We start from the raw sequence: 21,353 nt of genomic DNA, 5'->3' as shown, positions 1-21,353 counted from the left end.
CACAGATTCGGGGGCCACCACTTTGGAATATGAGAAGATCAGGCTGGGGATGGACGAGCTCTTCCTATTGGAATTTACATCAACAGGTAGAGTGAAAAGCGGGAGCCCCAAGGATAAGGGGCAGCAAAGACCCCATACTCCCCGAACGGCGGTGGTAGAGCTGTATTTCGTTCCTCCCTGAGAGAACTGTGCCGCGAGGCTCTGCACTATCTTGGAATTCCAACCAGTACGACTGCAAGTCTAGTGGTGACGAGGAAGTATGGAGAGACCAGTTATACAACAGAAACCCCGGGACAGAACCAGGTGCAGGAAGGACTGCTGCATATGGCAAAAGCATGGTTTAGAATCATTATCATATCAGCTCATCATGGTGACGGGATTTGCTAAGGTCGTTACTAGACTTCCTCACACAGGAACATCAAAAAAACGAATAAATTCATGGATTTTTAATTTTTATTTTATCTGTTGTGGTTTCTGAGACAGCACAGCTTAGTGCCTGTGGGTGCCCGTTGGTTTTGCTCATGGTGTTTGTTATAACGATAACTTCAACACGCTACAATGACAAGGGACTGTGGTTTATTTAGTTTCATGGAGGCCTACAATCCTGATTTTGTACCGAACATGGCTGATGCTGAAATAAGGTATAAAATGTGAACTCAGGCCAATAGTAGAAAGTTTAATTGAAATATGCTGTTACAAGCTCTAAACCCATGACTGACCCTAGTCAAGAGCTGCAGGCTGCTCAGGGTCTAGTGAAGTAAGTACCCTGCTCTTTATTATATAAGTACTCAGAGAGTTGCTCAGAGCCAAGTTGGGATTACGTGGCAAAAGGGAAGGTAATGATGATTTACTCACACTTCTCTTACATTGTGGAAAAGATAATGCAAACGCTGACATTTCAGCAGCTCAGTGAGATTACTCAAGGCCACTTTCTCGGAGCTTCACGTTCCTCAGCAATTCTGGGCACTGAAGAAAATGTCAAAGGACAAACTCTTTTCTACCTGGATGTCCTGGTATCTTTGGAGACTGAAGAGGACAATGAATGATTAAGATTATGAAAGAAATGCCCTAGCCAGCTTTGCTCAGTGGATAGAGCATCAGCCGAAGGCTGAAGGGTCCCAGGTTCAATCCAGTCAAGGGCACGTACCTTGGTTCCAGGCTCAATCCCCAGTCCTGATAGTGGCATGTGGGGGAGGCAACCAATCGATGTGTCTCTCTCACATGGATGTTTCTCTCTCTCTGTCTCTCCCTCTCCCTTCCACTCTCTAAAATATCAACGGGGAAAAAAAAATGTCCTCGGTGAAGATTAACAACAACAAAACACAGATTATAAAAGGAGGGAAAGAATGGCTCTGTTAATCGTAGGTAGATGCTGAAGACCCGGACAGCAGAATCTGCAGCGCAAAAAGCAGAAAGGGATTTTCCTGCGGCCCATCTCTAGCAAGTTCTTCAGCATACTTTCCAGAAGCATCTGTATCTGAGAAAGCAGGCTGCTCCTCATCTACTCCTTCCTAAGATCTCAGAATCAGTTGATCTTAATTTGGAAAAAGTAAATTAGGAATGCTCCTATCATGGAAGTCACCATAGAATTATCTATTTGATAAATTCTTAACGACCATCCACATTTTGAGAACAACCCCACATGTGAAAATAATGATTATATATTATATTTTCTTCCAGCTGAATAAGCTGGACCTTATTCTTTGGGGAAAACCCCACTTCAGACAACTTGCCCTGCAAATGACAACAGAGGCCAATTTCCTCATAGCACGAGGGAAGACCTTTCCCAGGTGTCCATGGGAGGCATTGCCTGGGCAAGAAATGAGTCCCTTGTCACTGGAGGTGTGCAAGCTGAAGAACAGATATTGTGGAGGCTCAAAGGTATCATTGGGCCCAGCTGGCTTGGCTCAGTGGTTGAGTGTCGACCTGTGAACCAGGAGATTCCGATTTGATTCCCAGTCAGGGCACATGCCTGGGTTGCAGGCTCGATACCCAGTGGGAGGTGTGCAGGAAGCAACCTATCAATGCTTCTCTCTCATCATTAATGTTTCTATCTCTCTTTCCCTCTCCCTTCCTCTCTGAAATCAATATATATATATATATATATATATATATATATATATAATATATATATATATAATATATATATATATCTCACACACACACACATATATATATAGTTAAAACTGTATCATTGAATCTTTTGTTTTGTTATATCCCTGAAATTATTCTTTTCTTTAGCATGATTTTATTATTTTACATCCAGACCATGCTCCTTGGTTTACCTTTTGTTTTTTCTGTGTGTTTTTTTTAAGGTAAATGTCATGTGTAAGTTTCCCCTTGAGCTCTCCAGATGCAAATTTGTAAGTCCTTCTAGAGTTTGCTTCTGCTTTTACTTCACCAGGAAGCAGCATATGCATACACAGTGTGACAAAATGAGGACTCATGGCAAACTTCAGGGGGAAACGTGATTTGTCTTCAACAATTACATCTGAGCAAGCCTGCTGCTCCGGCACTGCTGCTTCCCTGAGCAGCTGCTGAGCCGCTGCGATGTGTGTGTGCGGGACGTGTGTGCGGATACGGGCGTGGGTATTTTTAAGTGCCAGACAAGTGTGTGGGGGTGGGTGGGGGAAGCTGGTAAGAACAGGGAAGATGAGTGTAGGTCTGTGATGTTTCCTGCAAAATTTAATTTCTTATGAAAGAGTTGGTACATGTAAAATGAGTTCTACAAAGCTTGGTAATTACTTCTTTCTACTTTTTTCTGAGAAATGAGCTTTCCATGAAAATCCAGTTACTGGTTCAATTAAAATAAACACACTTGAAAACTGACAGAAACTGGAAATTCAGCTCAGTGAGGATGGCTGTGTCTAGCAGCCAGGTAGGGTATACAGAAGCCCTTGCCCGCCTCCCAGCTGGGAGAGATCCTCTCCCAAACACCAGAAAAGCTCAAGGCTGCATCACTAGGAGGCTGATCTTACCTTTATTGCCCTCCTTTGTGGGACATGGCTGATCTCATCCACCAGCCTGGGAGCTGGGGGGAGCAGGAACCCCACCACAGCACAACTAGGGGCTTACTGAGACGGAAGAGAGTGAAGGCATGCAAGGCTCTGGGAATGGGAGATGAAAATGGCGCCTGACAGAAGTTGCATCCACTCATCAAAGGCTAACAAAGGCCTGCGCTAGGTTTTAAGGATTCACAGACAGTACTGGGACTCTGTTTGTCGGGGTGAGGGCAGGAGCAGACAGATAAGCTAACAGCGATAGTGTCATTGGCTAAGCGGGGTCCCAGCAGAATAAATATTGTGCAAATGGGAAGTGCAGAAAGGAGAGGTGCTTTCTGCTGGGAAGGAATCTGGGAGAGCTTCCCAGAGGTCATATCTGAATGGGGCCTTGGAGAATGAGGGAGGGAAAGACATCTGAGACAGAGAAAACCATGTGCAAAGTCCAGGAAGCTGTGGGGGAAGAGCATTTCAGTAGGGCTGGCTGACCTGGAGGCCATCTGAGGGCTGGTGGGGGGTGGAGCTAGAAAGGCAGGTCGGGAAGGGCCTCGAGGGTCTACACATCCTTACGGTTTTTTCCTGGGGGCAGTGGGGAGACAAGGATATTTTCTCCTGGGAAAGGGCAGTGACTGAGGGGAACCCACTGCAGGAAGTGGTCCGGGCAAGTGGGTGGGAGCTGGATTGTGGGTGGGAGTTTGGGGCACCAGTGAGGAGCCTGATGCCGCAGTGTGCATAAGGAGAGATGAATGTCAGGCCAGGATGGACAGAGGGGTGAGAGAAGCGGACATCAGATTGGCCGGTCCTGCCGCCGGACAGATCATGGCCGGAAGGGGAGAGGAAGGGAGTTAGAGTGGACTCTGTTTCTGAATCCATGTAACTGGGACCTGGTAGTGCCCTTCACTGAAGCTGGGGACATGCAGGAGTGGGCAGGGCAGATGCTGAGTTCAGGACTGGCATAAAGAGCCCCGGATGGAGACAGCAGCAGAGAGGACCAGGAGGGGATTAGAGAGGGTCTTTCACAGAAGATGCAAGGTCAGCTTTAGAGGTCAGAGAGGGGCAGTGTGGGCCTGGTGGCTTCCAGGTGTTAGACCCTCCCACCTTCCCCTTACCTTCTCCCCTTTTGTCCCGGGACGGCCGGAGGCTCCGTCAAGTCCAGGCTGTCCCTTGGGGCCCTGGAGAACATCAGTGACAATCAGCCCACAACATCCTTGATCAGAATCAAATACAAAGGCTTCCTACATTAGGAGGCCAGGGTTGGGAGGACCCAGCAGGTGAGGCTGGTGCTCCAGGGCCTGTGCCTGGTCTATGGCGGAATGCCTGTCCTGGCCAGCAGAGGCTGAGCACCGATGGACGAGGGTCCAGTTTCTGCTTCGGAGGAGGAATCAGGGGCAGGGTGAGTACTAGATGGTCTCTGAGGGGCTCCCATCCCAGGCCCAGCACTGACGTCCTATGATTCCAGGATTCCATGTGAGTCTGCGTTTCCTACACTGACTAAATAAAGCAGCACAACACTGTCTGTGTAGGATGATGTTTTTCTTAGCTGCTGCTTTGTATGAGTCTTTGCAGTGACTTGCTGAGGATTTTTGTTTACAAACATTAGCTGGCTGCTCGCTCCCCGCTCCCCGCTCCCCGCTCCCCGCTCCCGTGGTGAGCTTAGGCAGCACTGGGGTCTGGGGTCTGGGGTCTGCAAGCCCCTCCCTGGCTGAAGGAAGACCTGGGGCCGCAGGGAGGGAGAGGACTTCAGCAGCTCACCCGGGGCCCAGGTTCACCGGCAGCTCCGTTCTTTCCAGGAGATCCAGGGGGTCCCATGAAAACATCAGTTCCTGGTTTTCCTGGATTCCCAGGTAAGCCAGGTGGGCCTGGGGGACCCGGGGGACCCTAAAAAATAGACAGTCTGTTAAGAAACATCAGAGGAGGGGATAAATATAGACTGAGCATATATGTTCTACCCATTCTCTCCATTGCTTACAACCTCCCTATGAGAAGAGACTGGTGTTCCCACTCAGCAGTGAGGAAACTGAGGCTCAGTGAGATGGTACAACTTGCTGAAGGGTCGCACACAGAGCTAATTAGGAGAACAGCTGGGGTTTGAAGCCAGGTCTTTCTGCGCCCATTTTATCATGTTTTCTCCTCAGGTGGATGCACACAATAAAAACCCAATTCACTGGAATCCTCAGAGATGCTCTGTTAACTCACTTTTCCGATTAATCAAGAGGTCAGTCAAACACTGCCTGTTGTGCTCACTCCGGTTGTTAAAAAGCCTCCTGCAATGTGCTAGTCTCTTTAGCCTCTGTCTGGGTCGGCCGACCCCATCAGCCTGGAAGACCCAGTAGCGAATCCTAAACCCTTCCCACCGGTCATGGCGAGTGGGCAGAGGGCAGAGTGGAGCCATCTGTGTGGGGGTTCAGCACAGGTGCTCCAAGGAAGAGACGGAGCTGAGGTTGAGGGCAGCGACAATGGTGTCAACTGTGGCTGTTGAAGGGAGGTGCTCCCTGGGGGGCAACTTAGGGATAGACCAGAGGGGCCCAGCCTTGGGCAGGAGGCCAGAGAAGCAGGAAACCCCAGAGGGAGAGAGGAGTGGAGAGGAGGGAGGGGGTGGCCTCTGGGTTGGGAGGAGTTCAAGAAGAGTCTGGAAGCCAAAGTGAGAAATGCTGCCCAGAGGAAAGGCCAGAAGGTCTCTGTAATGTACAGGGCGGGGTGGGGGCAGAGCCAGTCTGTGGAGGTGAAGGCCATGGACACACCTGCTGGCGAAGGCTGCCAGGGAAAGGAGGCAAGTGGGGAGGTGGGGGTTCTGAACGTAAACTTAGGCTCATACTTACTTAACAAAACTATCGACGTGGAGAAATATATACAAAGATATACAATATAATGAACTCCCAGGAGCCCACCGCCAGCCTCAACAATTACTGATGGTGGGCAATCTGCTCCGTCCGGTATCTGCCCTCGCTTCCCTCCCTCCCTCCCTCCCTCCCTCCCTCCCTCTCTCCCTCCCTCCATTGTGAAGGCCACCAGGCACCAGGCCGTGTCACCCCTCATACTCACTCTTAACAGCTCCTCACTGTGCCCCAGGTCACCAGAGCCAGAGCCGATTTCCAAGCCCCAGCCCAGGCCAGAGCCCTCCACCTCTGCTCCCACCTGCAGAGAAAAAAATTCTCACAACTTGGTTTCCACTGCCACTCCCCAAGGACAGCCACGTCACCGACAGTCTCCCCACATTCTGCAGCTCTGCTAACTTCGGCGTCCACCTTTCCTTCCAGCCCTTTCTCCCACTCTGCAGCTACCCTTCTCCCTCACCACCTCCCAGCTGTGCACCAACACCCAGCTGTCCTCAAACATGCTACATGCTTTCACATCTTCGCCCCAACCTCCTTTCCTGCTTTTCAAATCCCTACTCATCCTTCAAGACTCGTTCAATGACCACTTCCCCCACCCCATTTTCAGACAGAATGTCCTCTTCTGTGTTTCCACCAGCCTCTGTTGAGGTCTCGATTTCATGCCAGGACCACCTGACTTGAAACTCAGTTGTGTGCGGTCCATCAGCCACTCTAGACTAGGACTCCTCTGGGGTCAGCCCAATCCTGAGACACCTCTGGATGCCCAGTGCCAGCCTGAGCTCTGGCACCAAGAAGGCATTCAGCACATACCTGTTGAATGCCATCAGTTCCTCCAAAGAACAAAATAAAATCCCCTAAACACCCTTCTAGTATCTACCTAACCTCTAGCTGCTGCTATGTCACCTGCACCCAGCAGATAATAGGTTCTATTTGCCAAACGACCTTAGAAACAGAATGACCTCATGAGTACAGCAAATGTGAGATTTGCTGTTCAGCTTCTGGATCATGTCTGAAAAGGGTGGTTATGGACAGTGCAGAAAACAAAAGTAGAAAGTCCAGACCCTAAAACTCATCTCTACTTAACTCCTGGGAGCTGTGACCTTGAGCAAACGCTTAACCCCCTCTGAGCCTCATTTGCATAATAACTCTATATAACTAATTTGTTGAGCATATGCTACATGCCAGGTAAAGTTTTCCATGTATTAACTTACTGCATCCTCACAACAATTCAAGATGTAGGTACTATGATGCCCATTTTATTCATGAGCAAAGTGTGTGTGTGTGTGTGTGTGTGTTTGTGTGTGTGTGTGTGAGAGAGAGAGAGAGAGAGAGAGAGAGAGAGAGAGAGAGAGAGAGAAGGAGAGAGAGAGGAAATTTGCTACAGTTTTGTTGCACAACCAGGCTTGGATGCCTCTCTCACTCACTGCCTGGTAACTCTGAGATTTAAAATTATCCTAAAGACTTTCCAGAGTGGGTGCTCTCTTGATTGTCCTTATTGTGCTTTTAAACCATTTGCTCAGGAGTCCGGGCATCCATTTCCATGCATCGCAGATTCCTGCACTCAAGGGTGATCTATCTTCATTAGTAATATGTCAGGATGAAGTATTGCGTGTTTGTGTCTCCTTTTCTTTCTCTCTCACCCTCACAAGTACCCAACCCACATTCCCCACCCCCACTCCCCCACCTCCACCCCCACCCACACACACATACTTCTCTTCTTAGAACTTTTTAAAATCCCACTGGAAAAATCATAAGGGGATGGTGGAAACAACCCTCATGGTTCTACCACTTTGAGGCAACAACTGCTCACATTTAGGGAGAGTATTTCCTTCCAGGGATTTTACATGTGTCTATTTTTAAATAGTTAAGACCACACAATATGCTCAAGTTTATAACCAGCATTTTTCCACTTAACATTGTGTGGTATTTTCCCCTATCATAAAGTACCCTGAATAAATATAATTTTAATAGCTGCATGTTCTGTTATTTGAATATATTTTAATTCAACTAACCCGTTAGCTAGTTAAGCCATGTCCGATTTTTTTTCTACTATGGACAACACATTAAAATCCTTGTAACGTATCAAATGCTCCTTTACGATGGATTCTTAGAAGTTTCTGGGTCAACAATATGCGGTTTTATGGTTGCTAATATGTGCTGACAAACAATTTCCCAGAAGTAATAAACCCAGCAGCACTCCCACCAGCACAGCTGACCTCACCACGCCCTCACCACGTGCCAACTTCTCAAAGCAGAAAACACGGAGGGCCTAAGGACAACTGACCCAGTTTCTTCAACATCTCCATGGCTAAGAGAAGAAGAGGGGAGGCAGCCACAGATAAAAAGCGACGTAAGAGGCACGGAACCGAGCGCCACGTGTAGACCTTGTGTGGACCCAGATCCAAACGAACATCAGTAAGAAGATGTTTGTAAACTCCGGTATTAGATAACAGGAAAGAACCATTGTGAAATGGATAATGACATCGTGGGTAAGAAAAACAGAAAAGGTCCAGATCAGCCTACTGGCAATGCATATGAACATGTTTATGAGTTAAATGAGACGGCGTTTGGGATTTGCTTCCATATACTCCAGCCTCCTCTCCGCTCTGCTCTAAAAGGTGGGGGTAGGAGGTGGAACGCATGAAGCACAGTTGGTGCAATGACTTGGACCTCCCAGCCACCCTCTTTCCCAGGCAGAAAATGAGGCCCAAAGAAAAGAAAGGATGTGTGTGAGGTTACACAGGTGCAGCCAGAAACTCGTGTTGGAAGGGACGTGATCCCCTCCCCATGCACACATCTTTGATGCTTTCATTCCCTCTGCAGCCCTGCCCCAGGCTCCGTCTTTGAGGCTCCCCACTTCCAATGTGGGGACCTCCTGACATTTGAGATGGGCCTTTGCCTCTTTGGTGAGCTCTGCCTGTCAGAAAGCTCTCATGTCAACGTAAGGGACGCGTGGGACACGAAGCCAGGTGCCCTAGATTTTTACCTCTTGCTTTTTCCTCTACAAACTTCCGCTTCCTTGTGTGTTCCCCGGGCTGGAGGCCCCTCAAGATCCCAAATTGGGCAGTTTGCAAACCAGAAGGAAAACGCACCTCTGAGAAAGCCAGGGCCAGGCTCCTCCCAGGATGTCAGCCTTTCCTTCTCTCCTCTGTAAAGCTCCCTGCCTCTACACCACTTACCGAAGTGACCGGAGGGACCGTGGTTGCAGGGGTCACCGTGGGTATGGGCAGTGGGGGCCCCTCGGGGGGAGCGCTGCCCGACTCCTCCGCCTCAGCCCTGGACAGGGGCTCCTCCGTTGTGGCTGCTACCAGGTCTTCATCACTAGGGCCCTGGAAGCAAAACCCACAAAAGGAATCAATGTGATGTAATGTGCATGCTGCTGCCTGCCTGTGAGTTTTGGTGACTGTCACTTCTATGGCACTAGCCCAATTTCAAAACCCTTTCTTACCCACCACTCTCATTCTCCCTGACACAGTCACAGAAGCTCGTACTCCCCTTCTGAAAGATATATCTCCTCTAAACCCTCGTGCTCAGTGACGGGGCAGCCACTGCCCCTCCTCCCAGCAACCCCTTCCTGCTTTGGCCATTCGCCCTGAGAAGGTTCTTCCTGGACAAGCTATGAGGTAGCAGGGTCTAGACAAATATCTGCCCCCCTGACCCCTCTGCCATGCTCCCTCCATGGAAGGAGCTGTAGTTAGCGGCGCCCCGCCCCACCCCGCCCGCTTTGGCGCTCTGACAAGCTGAATGGGCATTTGCGGCTGGGAAGGAGGCAGCTGCTCCTGGCTCAGGATGCTCACCTCTCTGCCTCCTGTGAGCCACAGAGAATGGGGGAGGCACTTACAAACGTGACCGCTTGCTCAGGGGCTGCTGTGGGTGTGCCAGGAGGGGGGCCACCGGTGGGAGCCTTGCTGGCCTCCTCTTCCTCTTCCTCGTCCTCGCAGGTGCTGAGGGGCATTTCTGCAGCAGCTGCTGCAGTTGTCAAACTCCCTTCACTGACGGTACCCTGAAACAAAATTGGTGCGAGGGACCTGCCACTTCGTCCTCGCCTCTGGAGGGTGTGCGTGACCGCAGGGAGAAAACGGCCAGGCCATCAGATATTGGCCTGGCCACAGCGCCCCTTTCCTGGCTCATCTAAGACCTCTCAGACGGTCCCTTCCAACTCCCAGGGTCCCCTCCAGCACACCGAGCCTGGACATCTTCACTCACTGGACAGCTGCCACCTCCACAGCCCTGCTGGGTAAGTTCTAGCTTCTACCGAGTCAAGACTTGGCAGAACTGGGACCTGGTGCCTAGTTGTCTCACCTTGTGATAAGGGCTTTGCCTTTAAAGAAGTCGGGGGATGAGGGATGAGGGTCGAGAGATGAAGGAGAAGAAGGAGAAGGAAAAGAAGGTGATGGTGATCCTTTGGTTCATCAAAATCGACCATGGAACTGCCCAGTGGTGTGCAGAGCTGTCAGCTGGCGAGGACGTAGCCTCCCCACTGTAGAGTTCCACCGGCTGACATTAGGCCAGAGGTGAAAGGTGGGGAGCAAATGTGCGGAATGATTCCAAAGGCCAGTGCTGTGGGTGTGTGATGGCCTGACATCTCCCGCTAATAACTCACTCAGCAAATATGCATCAAGTACCCGCCATGTGCAGGGATGAAGACAGATTGATGAACAAGAGGTATATAATCCCTGCCTCTTGCAGCCTGGGAGAAGCCAGAAATGAACTAGTCACCAAGTTTATTGTTCATTACAGTTATGACGAGACCTTACGAGGAGAAGTGCGGGTACCATGAATGTGTCTGGGAGACTTCACAAATCTGGGCGGGCATCTCCCAGACAAAGTGGTGCTGAAGCTGAACTCTGATGGCTAAGCAGGAACTAAGGAGGGGAGGGGGGAGGAAAGGGTTCTGGGCAGAGAGGAGATGGTATGGGAAGATTCTGAGGCAAGAAGGGGGACGTGGAAGAGCTATAAGGTCAGCAAGGCTGAGAGGCCGAGAGCTGGGAAGGGAGGGGCCCAAGACTTTGTCTGTGAGGCTGGTCAGGCCAGGCCCTGCTGGCCTTGTAGGCCAGGTGGGGTGGCAGTGTCTGCAGGACGGCTGTCCCCACCAGGAGGAATCAGAGAGGCTGATGGGGTTGGCCAGGCTGGAGCCTCAGCCATTGCCTGGGCGGGGGCTGGGGGGCTCAGTCCAGGGCAAGGTCCTGGCACTGGAGAAGGGTTAAAGGGGTGGGGTCCACCATGTGTTGAGGTAAAAAAATCAGTAAGACTTTGTGGTTGATGGGATGTGGGAGGGAAGAAAGAGGGAAGAGGATCTGGATTAGGATTGGATAGGATGCTCCCATTCATGTGAGCTGGGAACGCAGGAGGAGCAGAAATGAGTTCGGGTTTAAGTCTGCTGAGCTTGAAGAACTTGTAGGATACTCATTCTAGGGACATTACAGGGACAGGCTTGCCAAGCGTCCTGACTTTAGGAGCTGGGAACAGAGTCCCCATGACCCCCAAGGAGAGGGTTGAGAAGTCCTGGCTATGCTCTTGGACCCCGTGGGGCCTGCTTGCACCCCAACTCTCCACCACCCTTTGACAGCCTGTATGCATGCTCAGAAACAGGCCATGGCTGAGCCCTGTCACCTCTCCTACTCAGGGCCCAGCACACTTCCTGCCTGGACCTGACCCCTGCTGGTGGACGCGGTGACCCTGTACCAGCCCCGGGACTCACCCCCATGTCCCTGACTCATCCCCCTAGCTGGCTCTCCAAGGACCTGCAGGGTCTTCACTGCACACCCCCTCAGGAGGGAGTATCTGGTCAGGAAGGTGCCCCCAACCCATTCAGGCTCCTCTGGATTTGCTGCACAGAATGAAGACTGGCCCTTTGAGAGGGCAACGTCTGCTACCAGCCATGACTTCAACTTTCCAGCACCTTACCAGACTGACCCCTTCCTCAGGCTCCTGCGTGGACATGAAGAGGGCCGGTTCCCCGGTGGGCACTGTGCTGGCCTCTGCTTCCCTGTCAGTGCTGGTGGGCATCTCGGCCTCCTCCATTGATATCGCTGCCGAACCTTCTTCAGTGTCTGGACTCTGAACAGAAGACATCACGGGGACCAGCTCAGTGATCCACAGCCCTAGGGCTGGAGGGAGCAGACAGCCAGGACCCCTCCTGCACCTGTGTCCTGTTGCTTCAAAGCATTTGCACATCCCAGACCTCGCCTTATACCACTGCCCTGACTGGGGCACCCACACAGAAACTTTGACCTGCACGCCACCCAAGGTGTGAGCACCCTGGCCAGTATGGTGCCTGTGTGTTCATCCCACTCCTTCCTGCCAACCTCAATGGCTGGCACTCATCAGCTGCCATCTACCTTCCACTACTCCAGAGAGTGAAGCTTCCACTGAGGGCCCAAATCATGGTGCTGGGACAAAACCCAGTCCCGGATGCACAGCTTTCTAGGGGTAGGGGCTCTCCTCACTCTCCTAGCCCAGTGCCTCTGCCTTCCATCCCTCATTGCCCTCCCCAAGGTCCCTCTGACAGACCCAGCTCATGCCCTGCTCTCCCATCCTTTACTCAGTGGGAATCCTGGCAGGATCTCACATTGTTAACCAAACCCAGAGTGAGCCAACACCACCCTCTCCTGGAAGGAGACACAGCCAGGGAACCACACTCTACCTCCAGGCTTGCTTCCCCCATCCTTTCTCCATTCAGGGCCAGGCGAACTTTCTAAAACCTACTCTGACTACATCACCTCCTTCTTTACTACCCTCAGCAACTTCCCATTTCTGCTGAACACGCCCAGGCTCATTCTCATGGCTTCCTCAGACTCGGAGGCCCCTTCAGCCACGTTTCCCTGCCTTTCCTCGCTCATGCCTGGCCCAGCAGGTCTTGGTATGCTCGTGCTGACGCCTCCAGGCCAGTGGTTCTCAACCTTGGCTGCACGTTAGAATCACCTGGGAATCTTTTTAACATCCTGATTTCTGGGCCTCACCCTCCGGAAATTCTGTTTCTTTGGTACTAATGTTGTGGCCCCAACCCCATAACAAAGAGACAGAATTTCCGGAGGATGAGGCCCAGAAATCAGGATTTTAAAACGATTCCCAGGTGGTTCTAATGTGCAGCCAAGGTTGAGAACCACTGCTCCAGGCCTTTGCTCCTGCTGGTCCACCTCCCGGAACACCTGCCCACTCCCATCTGCTAGGCCACTTCTAAGCATCCCCTTGGTCTCACTTTCAGCATCCTCTCCCCAGGAAGGCTTCGAGTCTGGGTTCTGGCCTCTTTGGGGTGCTGCCAGAGCCCCGTGTGCTTCTCCTATTGCACCTCTTACCCTCTGTCCCCAGGAAGCAGTCTACCCTATTTACTTGGTGCCCAGCACCCACCATCTGCTGAATGAGTCAACAGATGACTCAGTCTCCAAATCACTCAAACTTGGTCCCACAGGCTGTAATCCACATTCTGACAGCGACTGCTTCCACTGAGATGCCCACCAGCCCCCAGAAAGAGGTGAAGTGGAGCATGCACTCCAAGCTACTAACTGGAGTGTCCCTTTGCCCAGGGTCCTGGGTGGACATGGAGAGGGCCGGGCCCCCGGTGGGCACACTGCCCCCCTCGGCTTCCCCTGCAGTGCTGATGGCCACTTCGGCGTCCCAGGCAGTGCTGATGGTCACATCGGCTTCTCTGGCTGCTACTGTCGTTGCCAAATCTTCTTCAGTGTGTGGGCTCTGAAACAAAGACATCACGAGGGACCATGTCAGTGGGCCCACAGCTCTGGTCAACGTGCCTGTGGCTGGAGAGAACAGAATGTCTGTACCTCTCTATCAACCTGCATTTCTGTAGCCCCTTTCCCTCTGAGAACTTCCTTATCTGGACCTCACCCCAGCCCTACGATAGTCCCAGAAGCACAGCATCCCAGAAGAGACTGCACAGCACCTGTCTGCAGGCACCAGTGGCTGGGAGACCACTGCCTCCTGAGCCAGCCTGCTCCCGCTCCGACACCTCTATCTGGACGCATCTACCTCCCTGCAACCTTCCCGCGTGCCCATCCAGAAGCCATAGGAACAAGAGGACAGTCTTTGCCCATGACAGTGCTTCACGACCTGCAGGCAGCAATTCCATCATCTTCTCAGCCTTGACACCTGCTTCCTCTCTTTCTCTGTGACTTACTTTCCTTCGGATGCACACCCTTCCCTGAAGGTTACACAGCAGATGCAGGAAATGGAAGGAGAGCAGCTTTGACTGCCGGTGCTACCAAACTGACTATGTTTGACCTCGGTTTCCCAAGGTGGTGGTTGTTTTTAATTGGGGATTGTTTTGTTTCGTTTGCAAACGTGTAGTTCTTTTGGATACTGAAAGCTTATCAAGGTTAGATAGATTTCCTTGTTGCAGGATTTCTCAGAGCCTGTAAGGAAGAAATAAGTGGAGCATTTCCTACACTTATTTGACAGCAGAACCTTCTTTTCGTATAACATATCATGTCCTTGCAGAATTATTGTCCAACACACACACACACACACACACACACACACACACACACACACAGGAGAGAAGATGAAGTTACAGATTTTACTAGTAAAATGAGACTCTTTCTGACACAACTTCAGCTAAAGTCCCAAAGGGCTTTATAATTAAGTACAACTAACTAATTAACTGTACAGTTAAGTACAATTCCACCGTCATCATATGCCTTCCACATGCTAAAAGAAGGAGCCAGGCCACTTATGTGGGATGCGCTGAGAGCCCATGAGGTGAAATCAGTTACACCGGCATTAGCCTCTCCCCCTGCCTCCAGGCTATATAAGAAAATGAAAATACCCCATACTGGGAGAGTGAGAATTCCTTTGGAGAGAATTTTAAATGGTTTCCCCCCTCCCTTCTGCTCACTACAAACCATTTGGTGAGCTGGATACGTATTCCATGGAATTTGGGAGACAAAGAGACTGCATTTTTTATACTACACTGAACTGGGCTTTGAAAATAGGCTGTCATCAGACGTGACTCGGAGAGTATGAGCATTTTCATGCCAGGACAGCGAAAAGGATGAGCGGACCCTGTGGGCCATTGTGAGAAAAATACATGTGCTCAACTTTGGTATCCAACTGTGTCCAGCATCTTAAAAATTGGCTTTGCGGGTCTAAAAGCCAATTACCCAACCACAGAGTGGACTCACATGTAGCTAATCTGATTCTGGCTCAGAGAACGGAAGAGGCTGTGCATCTTCCCAATTGGGTGGGAGGGAGGCAGGTGCCAGGGTGAGGGCCCAGCACTCATTGCCAGGCAGGTATGAGGACCAGCTGCATCTCGCCCTGGTGCATCCCTGGAGGGCTTCTGGAGCCCTGCGACTCCTGCTGCCCCTGTCCCAGCAGGAGGGAGGCAGTCTCTACCATATTCAACTAAAACCCTCGTGGCCCCCCGGAGTGCCCAATACAAGTCACCATCAAGTCTAAAATAAGCAAACATATTTACTACTGACATAGCAAATGAAATTCACTATTCACTCACCTCTTCAGTGACATGAAGGAAGGCCCCATCCCCGGAGCCAGGGTCTGTAACGGGGACCCCGTTCATAGCATCGACCTCCTCCAGAGTGTCATTCAGGATGTCACCAGACCCTGGGGAAGCAGGCGTTCTGTAATTAATAACTGCATTTTGTGGTCTTGAAAAAGAAGAGCTCCCTCTTCACCGACTGACTTGAAAAGATGCCCAGGATACAGGATTAAGAGAAAAAATCCAAGGCAGTATTACATGTGCCCGAGGCCTGCGATCGGCCTGCATTTTCTGCCCTTTTTCAGAGGGGTAACCATTTCAGACCGAAGTTACAGCCAACGTTGGAGCTCCGAGCTTTAGGTACAAGGTCAAAAATCAGCCCACACGCCCACAGTGGGGCTGGCTGAGCAGACAGAAAGCAGCATTACTGGTACATGTGGTTTCCGCCACAGTTTCTGCCACAACTGCAGGGCTGGAACCCAGCTTTGGCAAGTCATTTAGCCTGTGCCTCAGGTTCCTCATTTGTAAACTGGGGATAATTCCCATCTCGTTATGTGCTACAAGGATTAAATACATTAATACAAGGAAAGCATCAAGGGCAGCACCTGGCATAGAGTTAGCAATGGATAAATGATCCCTCATTGTCAGTGTGGTTCTATATTTGTAAAGGAAAAACAATTACATATGAGTACTCATGTTTTATCAACATCATATAATTAATATAGTCACTATAGAATACATATAATATATGGATATATATATGGATATGTGTGTGTATAGATAAACAACACACGCTTGGCTAAACCTCAATGTTTAATATCGGTTTCCTCCTGAAGAAACTACTATTTTTTTGGTTCATGCAACTCTTCATTGATTAAACTGTTACCACAAGTACATATTTCTTTTGCAATTTAAAAAACACATGGAGTCCTAAAGCAAAGAAAAGGAAATTATATAACATGAATACATGTGTGTTACATACAGGCTGGGCCCGGGGCTAAGCATGTCTCATGCCTTTCCTCACTTAATCTTCCCACTAGCCTATCTCAACTGCCTGCAAGGACCTTCCCACCACTTCGAAGCTGATGGGCAGAGTCAGGACAGAACCCCACATTCTCAGTCTCCCCACTATCAATGCACTCCGTGTGTGTCCTGCTCTGACCACATGTCAGCACCTTATTTATTACCCCCACCTGCAGAGGAGAAACAGGCCCCACAGAGAGGGAGTGGCTGGAAGAAGCCCGTGAAGCCAGGTCGATCTGTCCTGTGCCCAGGCATTTCCACACATGCTGTGTGCATGCATGCCCCATAGTATGAACGGTGTGTATGTGTGTGGAGGGGAGGGGGCAGGTAGGTGCTGTATTATTCAAGCCATTATTTGCACACACACATCCTGTAACTCTCATGCATCCTTCCAGCTGCTACCACCAGGGGGTACTGTGCAAGCAGCTAGCCAGACCCCAGGCCTCAGAGTCCCCACCTCTTGGAGGATGGAGGTGAGGGTAGTGTGTGCCCTGGGGCAAGATGGTGTCAGGGAAACTTGCATAAAACTATTGGGTGGCTTCCCCTAGCCTGGGACCGGGCTCTCTGGGTTCAGGCCCATTTCCTTCACCAGCTGAACATTCTAACCAACAAGAACGGGAACGTCTCAGCCAGTCCCGTTGCCTTTGCTTGGCCTTTTGTTTGCCAGAGAAGGCGTCTGGCTGATCACAGGGAACAGGCAAGTTGTGCTTGGATCTGGGTCCCTGCCTGGATTTGAATCCCACCTCCTTTGAACCCACCCCTCAGTCTAGGACAGGCCCTCACCCCAGGGCCCCACAGCCTCTGCCCCCTCCTTGCCTGTCCTCAGAAATCCCAATTCCACCCAGGAGAACAGCATTGCAGTCCATGCACCACTTCCACATCCTCTCATTACAGAAGACTGTGGACAGACAGTTAAAAATCTGAAGCTTGGGAAAGTTAAGCAACTTGCCCAGGCCCGGCAGCCAATAGGTGGCTGAGAGGGATCTCGTCCAAACTGTCTGCTCCCGGCCAGCCCCACAGTCTTTCCACAGCAACACCCTGACTCCTTGGCTGTGTTATGACTTTATTAAATTATCAGACAGTTTTTTCTATTCAGGACTGCATACCTTCTCTCACCCACAGACTGCCCTAGTTATTAAAATAACATTCATTTACTGATGGCAGAAGTAGAAAGAACAGTGATACGTAAGATTGTAAAAGACATGTAAACTACTGAACTACAAACAAAAAAATTAAAACCACCCACAATCCTACCACCCAGAAAATATTACTCATAGCATTTTGGTGTATATTATTCTAGCACACACACATGTACGTACACACACATTGTTTTCTATGGGTAAATGTAAATGTAGATGTAAATATAAATAACATATTCAAAGTTAGGGTCATAGCACACCTACAGTTTTGAAAGGTGCTTTTCAGTGGAGCACACCTTGAGCATGTCCCTGGGCCATTCAATCTTCTGCATCACCAAGTTCAGGGCTGCACATATGAATGAAATATAATTTGCTCAGCCAGTCCATACTGTGGGCATCTGGGTTGTTTTTAGGCCTTGAACCTAAATCTCAGTGCTCTGGCGTTGGCTCTCACTTTGGTCCGAAACAGTTATCCCTCTGATAAAGGGCAGAACACGCTGGCCGATCTCGGGCCTTGAGTACACGACTAGCTGCTGCCTGGGGATCGTGTCAGAAGTTGGGTTTTTGCCAGTGCTCCTTTGTATCGCTGGGTAGGGACCGGAGTCCTGGATGGGGAGCCAAGAGGCCAGACTGCCCCAGGGGCTGCTGCTGACCTGCTGGGCCTGTCCCTCTCTGATCATCAGTTGGTTTTCCCACATGTGCCACACAGGAGTTTAGATGGCCTGACCCTCTGAGAATCAGGGAGTCTGTGGCCAAGGCTGGGAGGGGTGGGGATTCTGGAGTGAGGCCTGGGCACTGGCTCTGTCCCACCACTCATGAGCTGTGTGACTGTGGGCACGTCACTTACCTTTCCAAGCACTGGTTTTTCCATCTGTAAAATACTAGCTAATCACAGCAACTCGGAGATGTGTGGTTGGGCTTGGAGATGACGTATGTAAACACTTGGTCCACAGTAGGTACTTAATAAGCAGCAACAATTGTTACAAGCTTTTCTGTTAAACCCCAGATCCTTCTGGAGGGGTAGTCTGGGGACTGAAAGTTCAGCTATCCAAAAATAAAAGCCATCTCTGCCATTTACAAGCCAAAGAGCCTCAGCTGGGTGACTTGATTTCCCCACCTTGTTTGTCAAAGGCAGAAGGTTAGATGAGGTGCTCTATGTTCCCTACGTCACCCAGGCTGACGCACAGTCATCACGCAATAGAAAACCACCATAGGCGAAAGGCACACCCAGGACTTGCCTTGCTCAGCGCTGCTGTTCAGGATGGCACTCAGGTTGGTGGTTTCCAGGGTCCCCTCAGGTATAGGCTCCCCAGAAAGTTCCGAATTCTCAGAGGGAAAGGTTGGAGTTGGAGGTGTGTTAATGGGTTCAACTTTTGCTTCTTTAGGCTGAAGGAAGAAGAAGAAGAAAAAAAAAGGGACCCAAAAACATTTACTTGGCAGGAAAGCAGGGGGAAAGGGCAGTGAATAATATCACTGGAGAAAATAATATATCCACAAAGTTCTGAGTAAACCCAGAAGAAAGCTTAGACCTGCCTATTGTGTGCCTGGCCAACCTGCCAGGCCCTGAAAGAGGTGCATGTAGGAGTCATTTAATTCTGTTCTGTTTACAGCAAGACTCTGCCAGACTTGGCTGAAGCTCCCTGAGCACAGAGACCACATTTCCGTATCCCAGGCTGGGAGAGAGGAGGGAGGTGGTCAGTAAAGATCTATTAGATCAGGGAATGAATGAGTAAATGAACACACAAATGAATGAAGTAGGCTGCATTCAGTGAACGCTGTCTAAATCCAATCCCAGATGTGCGCTGGCCATGAATGCCTCTGAGTATAAGAGATGGGTGTGGCTCCCTTTCTTGGACACTTCAGCTTCTGTGTAGCTTTTCCAAAGCCAGTTAATACCTCCACCAACTAGGGAAAAAAGAAACAAACAAAAAACCCCAACAGTGGGAAACACAGAGCAGTTCAGAGATCTAGGCAGAAATCTTGATGGGCAGGGGTCGGGGGTCAGCAAAGGCCATGACATCATCCCCAGACCCAGGCTCTGGAGAGACAGGGCATCCCAGTGTTCAAACAGTCTCGTCCCTTTCTGAGCTCAAGGGGCTGGGGGATGAAAGGAAGGGTCCGGCTGACCATTGTTGGGCCTGTGATGTGAACCAGAAACAATTAAGGCACTAAGACTTCCGGATTAATTTGTGACTGCAGCCATCACTAACCTATCCTGACTAATAACAGAAAATTATTTCCTTAATGTCAGAATCTAGTGTATAAACAATGACTCTATGGTCCATCAGAACAAGGAGGGTTCTTATGGATCTAATGGTTCTTAGAATCTAATGGTTCAGTTCTGACAATCAATCTTGGGTCAAATCTCAGCTCTCTACTTATTTGCTTTGTTATATTGGGCACATCATATAACCTCACTGGGCCTCATTTCCTCCTCTGTAAAATGGGGCCAATGAAAACTACTTATAGGGTATAAGTGCATGGAAGTGCTCAGGACAGGGCCATAGTATGAGCCCATCAATGTGTCAATATCACTAGAATCCTAAAGTTTGAGAAAGAACAACACCTCGATAGTGATTTTCTCTGGTATTAAAGATGTTTGTTTTATCTTTTTAGTTATCTGCAGCTGTGGGTTAAAATAATGAATATGAAATATTTGTGTGCTAAAAAAATAATATCATTTGTTGTATTGTAAAATCTCCAGAACAATAAACGAGGTGGGGCTAGAAGTCTTCAAGGAGTTGGGCCTTGAAGAATGAAAAGAGCTTCCAAAACCAAGGATGGAAGAAGGCATTGGAATGACAAAGGACACAGCATTGTCTGGGTCTGACAACCTGTGCTTGGTGAGGATTCCAGGACAGAAGCAGGGGGACAGAGCCAGGAGGCGGAGAGAGGGAGGGGGCTGGATCTTTGGTGAGAAGTCTTGCCTGGGCCTGGGCCATCTGTGGGGTGTTAGGCTGGGGAGTGGCACGGGCAGGTGTGTACTTTTGAGAGTTCACCCTAGTGCTAATGAGAGCACAGGTTTGGGGAGTTGAGGTTAGGCCAGGAGACCAGGAGGCTGCACTGAAGAAGCCCAGTGAGGCAGGAACCAGGGTGGCATTGTGGGGGCAGAGAGCAGGGTCCACCCCAGGCGGGGCTGTAAAGGCTTTTAGGACTTCCCCATTCCTCCCAGCTGCTTGGTGACCCAGCAGGGGAGTTAGGACCCTGTCATAGGCAGCTCCTCTCCTCTTCCTGCCGCATCCCCCTGATGGTCTCTGGAAATCCCGTCTCCAGCCTGGAGCAAGGCCGGTGGCTGGAAGTGAAGCCTCTTTACCAGGGACTTGGGCTTTGAGACGAGGCAGGTAGGGCAGGTGAGGATGCAGGAAACGCAGGACAATAAACGAGGTGAGGGTGGGCTGAGCTCTGTAACTCCAGGTGGCAAAGGCTGAGTTATATGAAATCACCGACTCCAGTCTGTCAACCATAAACCTCTTTTGGAATCTCCTAAAAAGGGGGTCACAAATCCCCGCTCAGGGCAGAGCGTGAATCTGGGGAGCTGACCCTTGGCGGTTGGTTTTGGGGGGTTAGTGTGGATGGAGACCAGTGTGGTCAGTGACAAAATAGGAATGTCAAGTCTTAAGACTTTTTTTTTATTAAAAGTGTGGTAATTTGCTGAGCCCACACTCATATTCAACATGTATTTCCTGAGGCCTTACCATGTGCCAGGTCCTTGGTTAACCCCTGGGGAAATGGAAATAAATAACTAAGATAGGGTGGCTGTCCTCAAACTGTTGAGCTATGGGGACACACAGACTCAGACCCAGACACAACAAACTGCGATTGAATGTGACACATGGGACAGCAGAAGTGAGAGCCAAGTGCGGGGAGGGAAGCTGGCCACGGCCTCCAGCGAGGGGCTGCGTGC

The 21,353-nt window shown here is 50.2% G+C and overlaps 1 protein-coding gene across 1 annotated transcript in view; it reads right to left on the bottom strand.

Moving 5' to 3' along the window:
- The window catches only part of COL15A1 (collagen type XV alpha 1 chain), a gene marked incomplete at its 5' end in the record, with an annotated part of 98,451 nt that overhangs the window by 34,436 nt on the left and 42,662 nt on the right, over nt 1–21,353 (bottom strand). Inside the window, 9 exons of the mRNA XM_081103145.1 lie at nt 4,109–4,171; nt 4,752–4,877; nt 6,042–6,134; nt 9,013–9,162; nt 9,675–9,836; nt 11,741–11,893; nt 13,340–13,525; nt 15,303–15,412; nt 18,688–18,835. Coding sequence (XP_080959271.1) covers nt 4,109–4,171; nt 4,752–4,877; nt 6,042–6,134; nt 9,013–9,162; nt 9,675–9,836; nt 11,741–11,893; nt 13,340–13,525; nt 15,303–15,412; nt 18,688–18,835 — 1,191 coding nt within the window. The remainder of the gene's footprint in view (nt 1–4,108; nt 4,172–4,751; nt 4,878–6,041; nt 6,135–9,012; nt 9,163–9,674; nt 9,837–11,740; nt 11,894–13,339; nt 13,526–15,302; nt 15,413–18,687; nt 18,836–21,353) is intronic.

Source organism: Myotis nattereri, assembly GCF_964212035.1.
Source record: "Myotis nattereri genome assembly, chromosome: 12".
In the NCBI taxonomy this organism is placed as follows: Eukaryota; Metazoa; Chordata; class Mammalia; order Chiroptera; family Vespertilionidae; genus Myotis; species Myotis nattereri.
The sequence above is the reverse complement of the archived record's forward strand: the minus strand, read 5'-3'. Positions and strand labels throughout refer to the sequence as shown.